This window comes from Quercus robur, chromosome 10 (genome assembly GCF_932294415.1).
Source record: "Quercus robur chromosome 10, dhQueRobu3.1, whole genome shotgun sequence".
Taxonomy (NCBI): Eukaryota; Viridiplantae; Streptophyta; class Magnoliopsida; order Fagales; family Fagaceae; genus Quercus; species Quercus robur.
In genome coordinates, this window is record NC_065543.1 from 41,794,364 (window position 1) to 41,807,408 (window position 13,045).

General features: G+C 34.8%; 1 protein-coding gene across 1 annotated transcript; it reads left to right on the forward strand.

The window, feature by feature from the left end:
• Positions 1-3,975: 3,975 nt before the first annotated feature.
• LOC126701395 (ABC transporter A family member 2-like) lies at positions 3,976-11,975 on the forward strand. The gene is made up of 16 exons (XM_050399474.1): positions 3,976-4,449; positions 6,665-6,896; positions 7,008-7,177; positions 7,273-7,458; positions 7,572-7,667; positions 7,747-7,947; positions 8,103-8,262; positions 8,353-8,582; positions 9,157-9,274; positions 9,364-9,440; positions 9,593-9,682; positions 9,846-9,989; positions 10,063-10,386; positions 10,469-10,549; positions 11,226-11,402; positions 11,509-11,975. The coding sequence occupies exons 1-16, from the start codon at positions 4,081-4,083 to the stop codon at positions 11,743-11,745; spliced, it is 2,892 nt and encodes a 963-aa protein (XP_050255431.1). The 5' UTR covers positions 3,976-4,080; the 3' UTR covers positions 11,746-11,975.
• The last annotated feature ends 1,070 nt before the right edge of the window (positions 11,976-13,045 follow it).

Below are 13,045 nucleotides of genomic sequence, written 5' to 3' on the forward strand. Positions count from 1 at the left end.
CGACTGTTACGGATGATTCAGACATTCGTCGCACGTTGGATCATGTCTTGACCGTTCAGGCGGCTCAATGACAGATTTTGGTGGACGTGCTTGATGAGATCCGTGCCTTGCATGCGGAGTTGGCGCAGTTTAGACCACCTCCCTTTTGATGATGGATATCTTGTTTGCCCTTTGGCATTCCGTCACAAAAAGGGGGAGTACTTGTAGAGTTTTTTCTTTCAGGGGGAGACTTTTTGATTTTGGTTGGAGCTTGTGGAGTTTTAGATTGTATCTAGGTGTTTCACTGTGTACTTAACATTTTTAGCTCTTACCTTGTTTTTGATGGGATATTCATGTTAGGGGGAGTTTTATATTTTTGTTGGTACTTTATTTGTTTCTTGTTTCAAACTGCTTATTGATTTATATTTATGAGTTATTCATTGATATATGTCTTTATTTGTGTGTTGTTTGAAATCAAGAAGTTATTTTGTTTACTTGTATTATTTCCACACATGCGGTTATGCATTTTGTTTAGTGTTTCAGGAAATATACAGGTTGATTCAATTGAGCTGCTGTCTACACTTGCAACTGATGGATAGTAGTTAGGATTGAATTTTTGTTTATGAGCATTATTTTGTAAAGGGCTTTTCATTTTGTAAACTTTGAGCTTTTAAGTTGTGTTTTGTCACGGATTACCAAAGGGGGAGTTTGTTTGGTTCTAAAGTTTAGGACTTTATGTATTTAGAACTCTAATTTGTATTGTTGGCAAACCATGATCAAAACAATGTGTTTAGAAGTGTTTAAAGCTAGCTCAAAGTTGTATGTCATTGTAAAGTTGGAATCGAGTGTAAAGCAGAAAGCAGTGTGGCTTTCGGCCTGGCTCGATCGATCGAAGCTTAGGCTCTACCGATCGAACGTCGGACAGATTGCTTTTCTACAGAATTTTCCAACTCAGCCCTAATTGTTTTAAAACGTTTTTAGGGTTTCTTATTTGTCCTAAGTATGAAAAGCAAACCCTAGCCACGTTTTAGTGTTGCTCATATTGCGGTTTGTGTAAATCTCTTGTGAGATCTAGAGGAGCTTTCCTTTACACAAACTTAGGGTTTTCAAGGAGGAGATAATCTCTACACCTTGATGATCAAAACAGTTGCTGTCATTAAAGCTTAAAGAATACACAAGCGGGGGTGCTTGTAGCTGGTGGGAATCCAAGAAAGAAGGAGTTCGTGGATTCGAAGCTTGCACATGGTCGTGTCAGTAAGTTCTACTAGTTGGTAGCATTAGGAAGTCAAGCGGGGGTACTTGTAAGTCCTTTTGTATGAACTTCGATTCTTTCTGATAGTGGATTCAAGTTTACCTTGAGGATAGCTAGGTCAAATCCTCCCCAGGTTTTTACCGGTTTGGTTTCCTGGATGATCATATCGTGTGTTATTTATTTTCCGCTGCTTTGCATGATTTGATCTTTATTATTGTGATAACCTAGACTTGTTTAATTGGACTAAGTAACAACTTGACTAATTACCTAGGTTTAATCAATTGTTTAAGGGGTCTAAAAACTGTCAGTTTTGTTTAGTTTATGTTTACTTATGTTTGTGTAGGTTAGTTTTAGGTTTCTTTATGTCTTTAAGCATGATAGGTTGCTAGATTTTACGTTTTAAGTTTCTGCTTTGTTTCTGTGTGGATTAAGGTTTCTAGGTAAGGATATGCGTACGCATGATCTAGCCTGCGCACGTAGGCTGAACTCATGTGTACGCAAACCTGTTCTAGCGTGCATGATGCCATTACCCAGAAAACCCTAATCTTTGTTTGTTTTGATTTTGGCTTCACATGTTCGTCTGCATAGCCTCCTCTCCACATGTTTTTAAGCCTCAAAAAATGTTTTCTCACCATTTCAACATACTTTTTTGTTATCACATGTCTAGATTAGGGTTTAGTCTAGGGTTTCTTCATTTTAATACCATTCATTCACATGTTCATGCATTGATACCATAGGTGTTGTGCTGCTAAAAGGTAAGTGAAGGGTAAGTCATATATTAGCAATATTCATGCATTGGTATTAGGTTTTCTTAGATGTATGATTAGGGTTCTAATATGTTAATATTTTGTGTTTGATATGTTTTGTTTGATGACATGATTGTTGCCATGTTTTGTTTTAGATAGGGTTTCTTCAATATGTTTGGCTCTCTTTTGTTTGGTTAGATGGATAAGTATGTGTTTAGCGTAAAAGATGCTATGTTGATTATTAGATGCATGTTGATGCATGTGTGAGTCTAGAATACAAGTATTTAGATAGTTTTTAATAGGGTTAAGATATAGGACACAATGAGGGGAGGCCAACCTTAGGGTTGGGCAATCTTAGGTGCCTAACACCTTCCCAAGAGCGTACCTAAACTCTGAACCCAAACTTTGGTAGTAAGAGTAAAGGTCATTCCTCGAAAGGACACTATATTCACGGTTCCTAAACCATATAACTAGGTGGCGGCTCCATTTTATCCATTTTTCCCTTGCGCCCACAAGCTGCATTATATCATGTTGGCCACTTAAACATTTCTGTAATCGGATTGAACACCTAGCCTACACATCCTGAGCCGTTTCACTCCCAAAAGGCATGAAGCACAGATTCTGAATGTCTTTGAAAAATGTTGCAACTATCATCTTCTATAATTCATCGCCAAGCCAGATACACTCAAGTTGGCAGTATATTATGTCATGCTCGCCACCCAAAAACATTTATTTTGTTGGGAACATCGAGTTTCCATATCTTGGCCCAAACATAACACCTCGACACCGGAGCTAAACTCTCTCCCTCACACCCCGCCTCCTTCAACAACAGTCTAGCTATATGGTAACCCGATTTCTCCAAGCACACTCCATTCTTGTCATGTAACCACACTATCACATCTAGTACATACCTCCGGCTTAGTGGAATTCTACAAATCGCCACTGAAATAACCCCATTGTGTATGTGGGAATTGATTGAGCCACTGCCTTTATCAATACTTCCTTTCCAAATTTAGATAGAAATCTCCCTTTCTAAGCCTGTATATTTTTTTTTTCTAAACCCTTTTCTTAAGGAAAGAAAGGTTTGGTATTTTGACCTACCAATCAATGTGGGAAAACCGATGACTTGTCCAAGTTGATGTATTGCCCAGAAGCCATTGCATACAACTGGAGAACATCAATTATAACCCATACTACCTTTCATTTGTTAGTTGTGTAGTTTTTTTTTTACTGACATATCTCACATTTATTGAATTTTGATACTATTGACATGATGTCATTTGATACCAAATACATTCTCCTTGTAATGGAATGGTGGACAAGTGACATGGTCCACGACTCCACCATGAGGATCATACAATTTCTCCCATATTAGATTATCTATTTTTACATTACATTTCCTAAAAATATTATTTCATTTTCAATTTTTTATTATTATCCCAAATCATATATCTCTCTCCCTCTTTTAATAGTCAAACCAAAATAAGTAAAGAATCATTAAAATATACATTTACACAATTACTATAGTGCATTTTTTTTCCTTAACAATACATAGACTGATCTGGGAGGTTCTGGTGATTGGTCTAGCAAATGTGTTACTTATTATATTTTACAAAGATATTCTATCTTTTTATTAAAAAAAAAAAAAAAAAAAGTGTATTATACTATTTTCAAACAAGGAGGAGGTATTTAATATCAAATGATACCACGTATCAAAATCCAATAATTGTGAGATATGTCAACAAAAAATAACTACCTTACTAACAACTAAAAAGCATATATTAGTGAATAATTATTTTTATACACATGTCTCTCATTTATTGGGTTTTGATATAGTTGACATTATCATTGAATACAAAATACATATTCTCAAAGAAACATATCAGAATGGCACACTTGTAATTTTCTCAAAAAGCAAATCCAAATTCCCAACCTGACATAATGCACAAAACCGCTCCTTTTAAACGTTAAACTCTCCCATTCACAAAATCCCACTTTTCAGTCTCTAACTTAATTCCCCTCCAAAAAAACAAAACCAAACTCAAAGCAACGAATTTACAAGTACCAAAAAAACAACAACAACGAAAACATCACTCTACAACCATGAAATTACAGCGCGGTTTTCCGCTGCTATGGCAGCAATACACCGCGCTGTTGAAGAAGAACATGCTGCTGTCATGGCGGAACAAGCGGTCCACGTTCCTCCAGCTCTTCTCCTCCTTCTTCTTCATCTTCCTCATATTCTGCATCCAGAAAGCCATAGAGACTCGCTTCGATTCCTCCGCGGCTTTCCAGAGCGTCACCGACCCCGCCACCCTCGTCTCCCCGCCGATCCCGCGTTGCGAGGACAAGTTTTACGTCAAGATTCCTTGCTACGACTTTGTGTGGAGTGGAAATGACAGCACCATGGCTCAGGGGATTGCCGCTAAGATCATGGCTAACAATCCTGGCAGACCTATTCCTCAGACAAAGGTACATGCAGATACTCGATATAGTTTTTTTCTTTTTTTTTTCTTGGGAGTAGATTATACTTTTGACCATTAAAGTTCGGAGTTGTTTTCGTATTTGCTTTTTATGTCTCACTTCAATTTCATATTAATCTTTTATGTTTCGAAATTTACATTTTGACCCTTTAACGAAAATAGTCTTATTGTTTGGTTCCTAAGAACATAAAAGAAGATTGTACACAAGATGAATTTTTGTTTGGAGAATTGAATTAAGGGTTTTATTTTATTTTAAGATTTTTTATTGTTTTTTTTTTTGTTAAAATAATGGTTGAATGATTAAATTTTCCATTTTCTAGCAATTTAAGAGAATTAGTAATTTATCAATTTTTGGATGTAAAGACAGTGAGCAATATGAGAATTTTGAATTTCTAGTACTGTTGGATATAACTTCATTGGTTTATTTTTCGAGTAAATTACACTTTTGACTTTCCTATTAGCTTTTTATGTTTGACTTCGTTTTCATATTGGTCTCTGTATGTTTTAAATTTTACATTTTGACTGAAAATGAAAATGGAAATTTTGATAGATAAATGACCAAAAATAAAAATAATTCCAAAATTTTGAGGGTAAAAATGTGCTTTAGTTTTATTGTTTGGTTGCTAAGAAAATAAAAGAAGATTGTACAAAAGATGAATTTGTATTAGGAGAATTGAATTTCTAGTGATGTTATTTTTACTCAATTAGAATTTCATATTAATTTTGAAATGGAAATTAAGGATTTTGAGTCTTTATTAGAATAATGGTTAAATGATTAAATACATTGTTAACAACCTAAGGATAATGGTTAGATACTTAGATATAGCTGAAATTCTTATTCTTCGTAATAAGTTATATTTTCGACCCTTAAGGTTCGGAGTTGTTTTCCATTTTTGCTTTTTATATGTTTGTCTTTGTTTTCATATTGGTCTTTTTTATGTTTCAAAATTTATATTTTGACCCTTTATGAAAATAAAAATGGTTAAAAGTGTACTTTAGTTTTATTGTTTGGTTCCTAATAAAATAAAGGATAAAGTTTAGTAACAAAATTGGTTGTAATCTAAAATTACAACCTTACTCTCTTTTTTTTTATTAGAGGCCAATTTTCACAAATTCACCATTGGATTACATTTTCTTCTTATATCCTTCATACTTGCAAAATTTCTAAAAAATTAAAGATCAATAGCTATATCATCAATAAATTGTTTATATTAAAAGTTTTTGTTTTTTTTTTTTAGAGATAATGACAACATGCTACTAACCCCGCAACTCAAACTCTTTTTCTCCTAGACCTCCAAGCACTTTATGCATGGGGAAGTGCCAATTCAGCTACAAAGCCTTTGGCTATTGCAAGTTTTTGTAGTTTAAAATTATAAATAAAATATAAGTTTATAGATCATATAGTAAATAATATTCGATTAACACAAAATTTAACATGTTTATTAAGAGCATAAAGAACATGCAATTCAACAATTACATTTTCAAAATATATAGCAATATTTATTTTATTGAGTAAGGTTGTAACCTTAAGCTACAACCAATTTTATAACTAAATTTTGTTCCAAAGTAAAAGAAGATTGGATCAATTTGTATTTGGAGAATTGAATTAAGGGTTTTATTTTAAGATTTGACTGCATTTTTTTTGTTAGAATAATGGTTTAATAATTAAATTCATCTTTTTCTAACCATTTAAGACAATTAGTAATGTATTAGTTTTTGGATGCAGGGACACTGAGCAATATGAGCATTTTGAATTTCTAGTGCTGTTATTTTTACTCAATTAGAATTTCATATTATTTTTCAAATGGAAAAATGAAGAATTTTGAGTCTTTATTAGAATAATGGTTAAATGATTAAATTCATCATTTTCTAATAGTTTAAGAATCCATAATTTATCAATTTTTGGATGCGAATAAAGTGAGAGTTCTTATTTTCTAGTGCTATTATTTTTATTCTATTAAAATTTCATGTTATTTTTTTAATGGAAATGAAGAATTTCAAGTCCTCTTTTAATGGAAATTATTGAACTGAAAACTGAGCCAGTTGACTAGCTGGATGGATATAGAGAGAAAATTTAGAATTTATTGAGAGTTTTATTTCTATCACAACTTCTTGTTTGTGTTGGTATTTCTTGTATCTAAGCATTTGGACTTTGGTTTATTCTATTATCTATATTCACTCACTGTGCCTTTTTGTTTATGCAGGTTATGTCATTTAGAACACCAAGAGATGTAGATGCATGGCTATTGAGTGATCCAATGAGGTGTCCAGGAGCTTTGCATTTGGCTCAAAGAAATGCTACTGTGATTAGCTACAGCATACAGACTAATTCAACTCCAGTTGCAGTGCGAGGCAATTATCAAGATCCCACTTTTAAATTTCAAATACCACTTCAAATTGCAGCAGAGCGCGAGATTGCAAGATATCTGATTGGAGGTATTCAATTCTAGTCCCTCTTGGAATTTTCTACTCACATTTAATGCTGTGACACCCATTTCTGCATTTGAGTAAATGTACCACTAATGTAATCACTTTGTGCATGTTCAGATCCAAACTTCAGCTGGATTGTAGGATTTAAGGAATTTGCACACCCTGCAATTGATAGTTTCTCTGCAGTGGGTTCATTAGGACCAACTTTTTTCCTTGCAACAGCAATGTTTGCTTTTGTGTTTCAAACCAGTTCCTTGATCACAGAGAAAGAACTTAAACTTCGCCAGGTATTTTCTGAAGTCTGAAGCTAAAATAGAAATTTGACATTGCTGTACTTTTGCAGGATTATTCAAATTTTCATTTTTGGTTTTTATCTACGCAGGCAATGTCTATGATGGGTCTTTATGATACTGCTTACTGGCTCTCATGGTTCACATGGGAAGGAGCTCTTACGCTTCTCTCATCACTTTTCGTAGTTCTCTTTGGGATGATGTTCCAGTTTGATTTTTTCTTGCACAACAGTTTTCTAGTTGTGTACCTTATGTTCTTTCTTTTCCAACTCAATATGGTAAGAGATTTCCTGCAAGTCCTATAAGTCATTGTTTTACTTTATGCTTAATTAAACCAGCCCTTTTTAAATATAGTAGCCCTTTATCTGCCTGTCTTAACTTCTGATGCTAGATTGGATTTGCATTCATGTTATCGGCCTTCATTAACAAGTCAGATGCATCCACAACAGTGGGTTTCTCCATATTTATTGTTGGATTTTTGACTCAGGCAAGATTCCCTTCCTAAATCTCTCAGAAACTATTAATCAGTTCACTTGAAATAATCTGTTTCCACTTTGTCCTTGCAGCTTGTTACAGTATTTGGATTCCCCTACCGTGATCGCTTCAATAATACCTGGAGATATATATGGTCCTTCTTCCCACCTAATCTTCTTGCTGAAGCTCTTACTCTGCTTGCCGGTGCAACCTCAACTCCTCAAGATCCTGGGATTAGCTGGAGTAAACGGAACCAGTGTGCACCAAATGATACAGAGTGCGTAATGACCATTGTATGTGAACAATTCAAGCTCAAAATCCCAATATTGACATTATATAGATCACCATGTCTCCTTTTTCTATTCTCTATTCCTTTTCCTCTGTTTACTTCAGTCTAAGTTGAATCACCCACATTATAGCCATTTTGTATTTCTTGTGTTCTCAACAGAATAAGATATACATATGGCTCATTGCCACGTTCTTGGTGTGGTTTGTATTGGCTATCTACTTCGATAATATTATCCCAAATGCATCTGGTGTGAGAAAATCAGTATTTTACTTCCTAAACCCTGGGTACTGGACCGGGAAAGGTGGAAGCAAAGTGAAAGGTAATTCAGTTTGATCTTCAGTTTGTGCTCATGAGTTCTCCTCATTGCCTGGTAGTATGACTTATGCCTTTTTCCCCTCCATCATCATAGAGGGTGGAATTTGTAATTGCATAGGTTCTGTCCCACAGCATGAGCATATTACCCCAGATGATGAAGATGTCCTTGAAGAGGAAAACATAGTAAAACATCAAACAAAGGAAGGCGTGGTTGATTCAAATGTTGCAGTTCAGATACGCGGTCTTGTAAAGACATATCCTGGAACTAGGGATTGTAATTGTTGCTGTAGATGCAAGAAGACTCCACCTTATCATGCTCTTAGGGTAAGGACCTCTTTCTAATTTTAGTTCTGGAGAGTTTCAGGGAGTAAAATGAACTTTATTCACTTGTACCTGATTATGAATTGTTATGAGTTGCTGTAGGGTCCTAGTGTTTCTTGGTTCTTAAGGAGGATGCTGTTATGAAATCAATCTAATCAAATATCTTGTTTGTTCATGCACATTCTTCCATTTTTGCCCCATTACCTCTCTCTTTCTTTGTTTTTAGTTGTTCTTTTAGGAAAAGAATTGGTGGGCACAGGTAGAGCAGCATAGAGTCGTCGACTACATATCTAGATTATTGGTATCATTGAATTTACTTCATTTTGGGCTACTGTTTGTCTGGCAGAATCAATTGAGTGGTTTTCCTGCTGTTTGTCACTATGGTAGTTATACATTAGGTGCCTTGAGGGGGATTTGTTCTTGTCCATATTTATGTTGTTTTTTGCATCACTATCATCAGTTTCTTAACTGTCATAATGTACCACCATAAGGCATAAGATTACAAAATATGATGCTGACTGTGGACGTATTTATATTTGAGTAAAATTTTAACTTGCTTATTTGCAACTTACCTCAGGGGTTAATGGTGAATTTTGAAAAGGATCAGTTATTTTGTCTTCTTGGACCTAATGGAGCTGGAAAAACTACAGTAATTAATTGTTTGACAGGCATTACACCAGTGACTGGTGGAGATGGTGAACTCTCTCTCTCTCTCTCTCTCTCTGTTTATCCTATAGAAATTAAGTCAAGAAGAATGTAACATTCGAGTCTGCCTAATAAACAGCATTGATTTATGGACATTCAATCCGAAGCTCAGTTGGCATGTCAAACATTCGAAGAACTATTGGAGTCTGTCCCCAGGTGACCTCTCTCTCTCTCTCTCTCTCTCTTTGTGTGCGTGCATTTCAAGTTTGCTGCATGTTTTCAGTAATATATGAATCGACAAAGTTTCAAATAGAAATGGCTCAAAAAAGAAGTGACTAATCTTTTCTTGAATTTTGTATTTTTTGTAGTTTGATATCCTTTGGGATGCATTGTCTGGTCGAGAGCACCTCCACCTCTTTGCTACTATTAAAGGTCTACCCCGTGCTTCTATCAAATCGGTATGTTATGCAAGCATAGAAGGGTGATTCAGCCGCTTTCTTCCTAATCATGGTTTGAAGATTCAAAACACACTTTATGGCCTCAGACACAGCAGTAATAAGTGACCATGATGTAGGTTTTTATTTTTATTCTTCTTAAGATAAACGATTATTCTCCATGCAGATTGGTGAGAAGTCGTTGGCAGAAGTGAAACTCACTGACGCTGCCCAAATGAGAGCTGGGAGTTACAGTGGAGGAATGAAACGTCGCCTCACTGTTGCAACAGCCCTTATTGGTGATCCGAAGTTAGTCATTTTAGATGAACCGGTATGTAGCTAGGAATATATTTGCTCTAATTTATTTACTTAAACAAGTTTTATCTAATCCCTTTAATTGGCAGACAACTGGTATGGATCCAATAACAAGGAGGCATGTATGGGACATTATAATGGATGCAAAGAAAGGGCGAGCCATTGTCCTAACAACACACTCAATGGAAGAAGCTGACATTTTAAGTGACCGCATAGGAATCATGGCCAAGGGTAGGCTTCGCTGCATTGGAACCTCAATCAGGTTGAAGTCAAAGTTTGGCACTGGTTTCATTGCTAATGTTAGCTTCTCTGGAATCAACAATAGACAAACTCCTCAGAATCGTTCTCCTCCCAATGGGGCTGCAGTTTCTGCAACTCCTGACCATGAGGCTGTGAAGCAGTTCTTTAAAGATGTACGTTAAATAAATAAATTGATCAAATTTTTTCTTTAACTTACAAAGAGGTTGATTTCTGACTCGGGGAATGTTTGGACAGCATTTGGATGTAGAACCAAAAGAGGAGAATAAAGCCTTTTTGACTTTTGTGATTCCTCATGATAGAGAGAGTCTTTTAAAGGTAAGGATCTTTAACATTGTATTTTGTTTTCATTTCTTTTGAAGCTGTCCTCTACAAGTTTATAAATCCTAGATTGGCTCACACTCAACAGTATGGATATGGATTCACATGTGAACTGAATTGCATTTCCACTGATGCATCAGCAAAATTTTAACCTTCATATATTGCATTCTTTGAAATGATGCACATCAATACGCCATAGAATAATGATATCAAGTCAAGTGCATAATCCTATATATTGCATTCTTTGAAATGATACACAGTCAATTGGAGAGATTGCTTCAGCTGTGTTTGCAATGGGGGTGACAGATCCGTGAAATAATTCTAAAAGGCTCAGATTGCCAATTTTGTTGACCAAATAGAATAGTACTTTATTGTGGTGAAATATACACGATTTTTGTTATAGTTTTTCTCCTTATTGTATCTGGTAATTGTCAATTTGTCATTTTCACATGATTTGGTAACTTCATTGGTTTCCACTACAGTAGAGTCTAATGAAATGTTTTGAGCTGCCATAAAGCAACATGTAGAGTTCAAAAAATAACAATTTCTTATATTATTAGATACATTGGATTACCTTCTTATATGATAGGCTTTATGTATTAGAATAATGTAAAGATTATGAAAAAAAAAATTATACTAATCAAATTTAGGGTTTACTAATAATCCTGAACAGAAATTTTTTGAGGAGCTCCAAGATAGACAAGGGGAATTTGGTATGTCTGACATTCAACTTGGTCTTACAACCCTTGATGAAGTTTTCTTGAATATTGCAAAGCAAGCAGAGCTAGAGAGTGCAGCAGCCGAAGGGAGGATGGAAACTCTAACTTTAAAATCTGGAGCCTCAGTTCAGGCAAGTGGATTTTTTTTTTACTTAATGTATAGCAAGATAAGATAAAGAAAAGTTTTAAAGCCACTATGCCCATTCCCATCTTATCCTTTTTACAATGATCATGCAGGTACCTGTAGGAGCTAGGTTTGTGGGAATTCCAGGAACAGAATCTGAAGAGAGACCTAGAGGAATTATGGTAGAAATGTATTGGGAGCAAGATGATTCTGGTGCCCTTTGCATTTCTGGCCACTCAGACGAAATTCCAGTGCCTCCAAATGTTCGAACAATGCCAGTAACAGGTTCTGGAAGAAATTACTTATCAGGACCAGTTCATGGAATTGTGATTGAACCCAATCAAATTTAGTAATATACAAATTAGCATTGATTCATTTACTCCCGAGTTGTATACATATGTTTTTGTGCATTCTGTACATTTAAAGAGCGCCACGATTCGAAAGCATTTTAGCCATTTGTATCATGTATACTTGGATATTGAAAAACCTTACAAGATTTTGCTATATGTTGAAATAATTCATATATTATTACATAAATATAAAATATATATATTATTATTACATTGTTTATTCATTTTTTTCCCCTTAGTTCAGCCCAATTCTTGAGTTATTAGAGGTTACTTTCTGTTAAAATTTGGAGATCAAACCAGTCCAATTCTAACGCATAATTTATTGCTATTGGTCCAATCCTCGTTGTATATTTTCCAAATTGGGTGTAGGGACTCTGGGAGTTATGGCTTTGGAAGCATCAGCATCAGTAAGTTGCCTTCCTGTGTGCTCTCAAGTTGTATTTTTCTTATAGCTTAGAATTAGTACAATTCATAGCTGGACATAATAATAATAAGAGTGGGTGGTTAATATAATATAATTGGACATAAATTCATAAACTTAAACTTTTGAGTTAAGAGATATCCTTATGTTATATTAACTACTCAATTGGAGTCTCTCCAAAGTGCTCTCCCTGACATTTAGCCTCACAGAGAAATATATATATTTATGTAATTTCTGTAGAATTTTCCTAACATGAAAAAGGATCTACCTTTTTAATTGGAATGATGGATTTAAAATAGATAGCTAAACACCCCCCCCCCCCCCCCCACCCCTTTTTTTTTAATTAAAGAGCATAGACAAGACCTTGAGAACAGGTAAACTATGCTTAAATTATGTTCTATGAGAAAAGAACAAAGGCTCTCCTCGAGGAAACTTGATACCAGGTAAATTATGTCTATATATTCCTTTGCATTTGAACATCACTACTCTCCTTGAGACAAGGTACATTAAGCTCATATAATCCTTTGCATTTGAACATCACTAGAATCTCTTACGTAAGGTCATAATTATTAGAATAATGTATTACAAAATTAACTATTTCCTATCAACTTAAATTTGTTACTTGTTACTTTTGAAACAAGTGATAATTTATTATGGATTTAAATCAGATAGTTTTTAATTTAAACCCAATCTCCACTTTCCCTCTCAATTAAAAAGTTTAAATTCCACACGTTAAGTTAAACTGTCAAAACCCTACCAACGGATGGAGAATTTGGACCGACATATGGGAGAACGAAGATTTAGATTAACCATTTCCTAGCCATTTAAATGGACAAATAGTATAGTAATTTGTCAATCATAATGCGGACTCACGTTTTT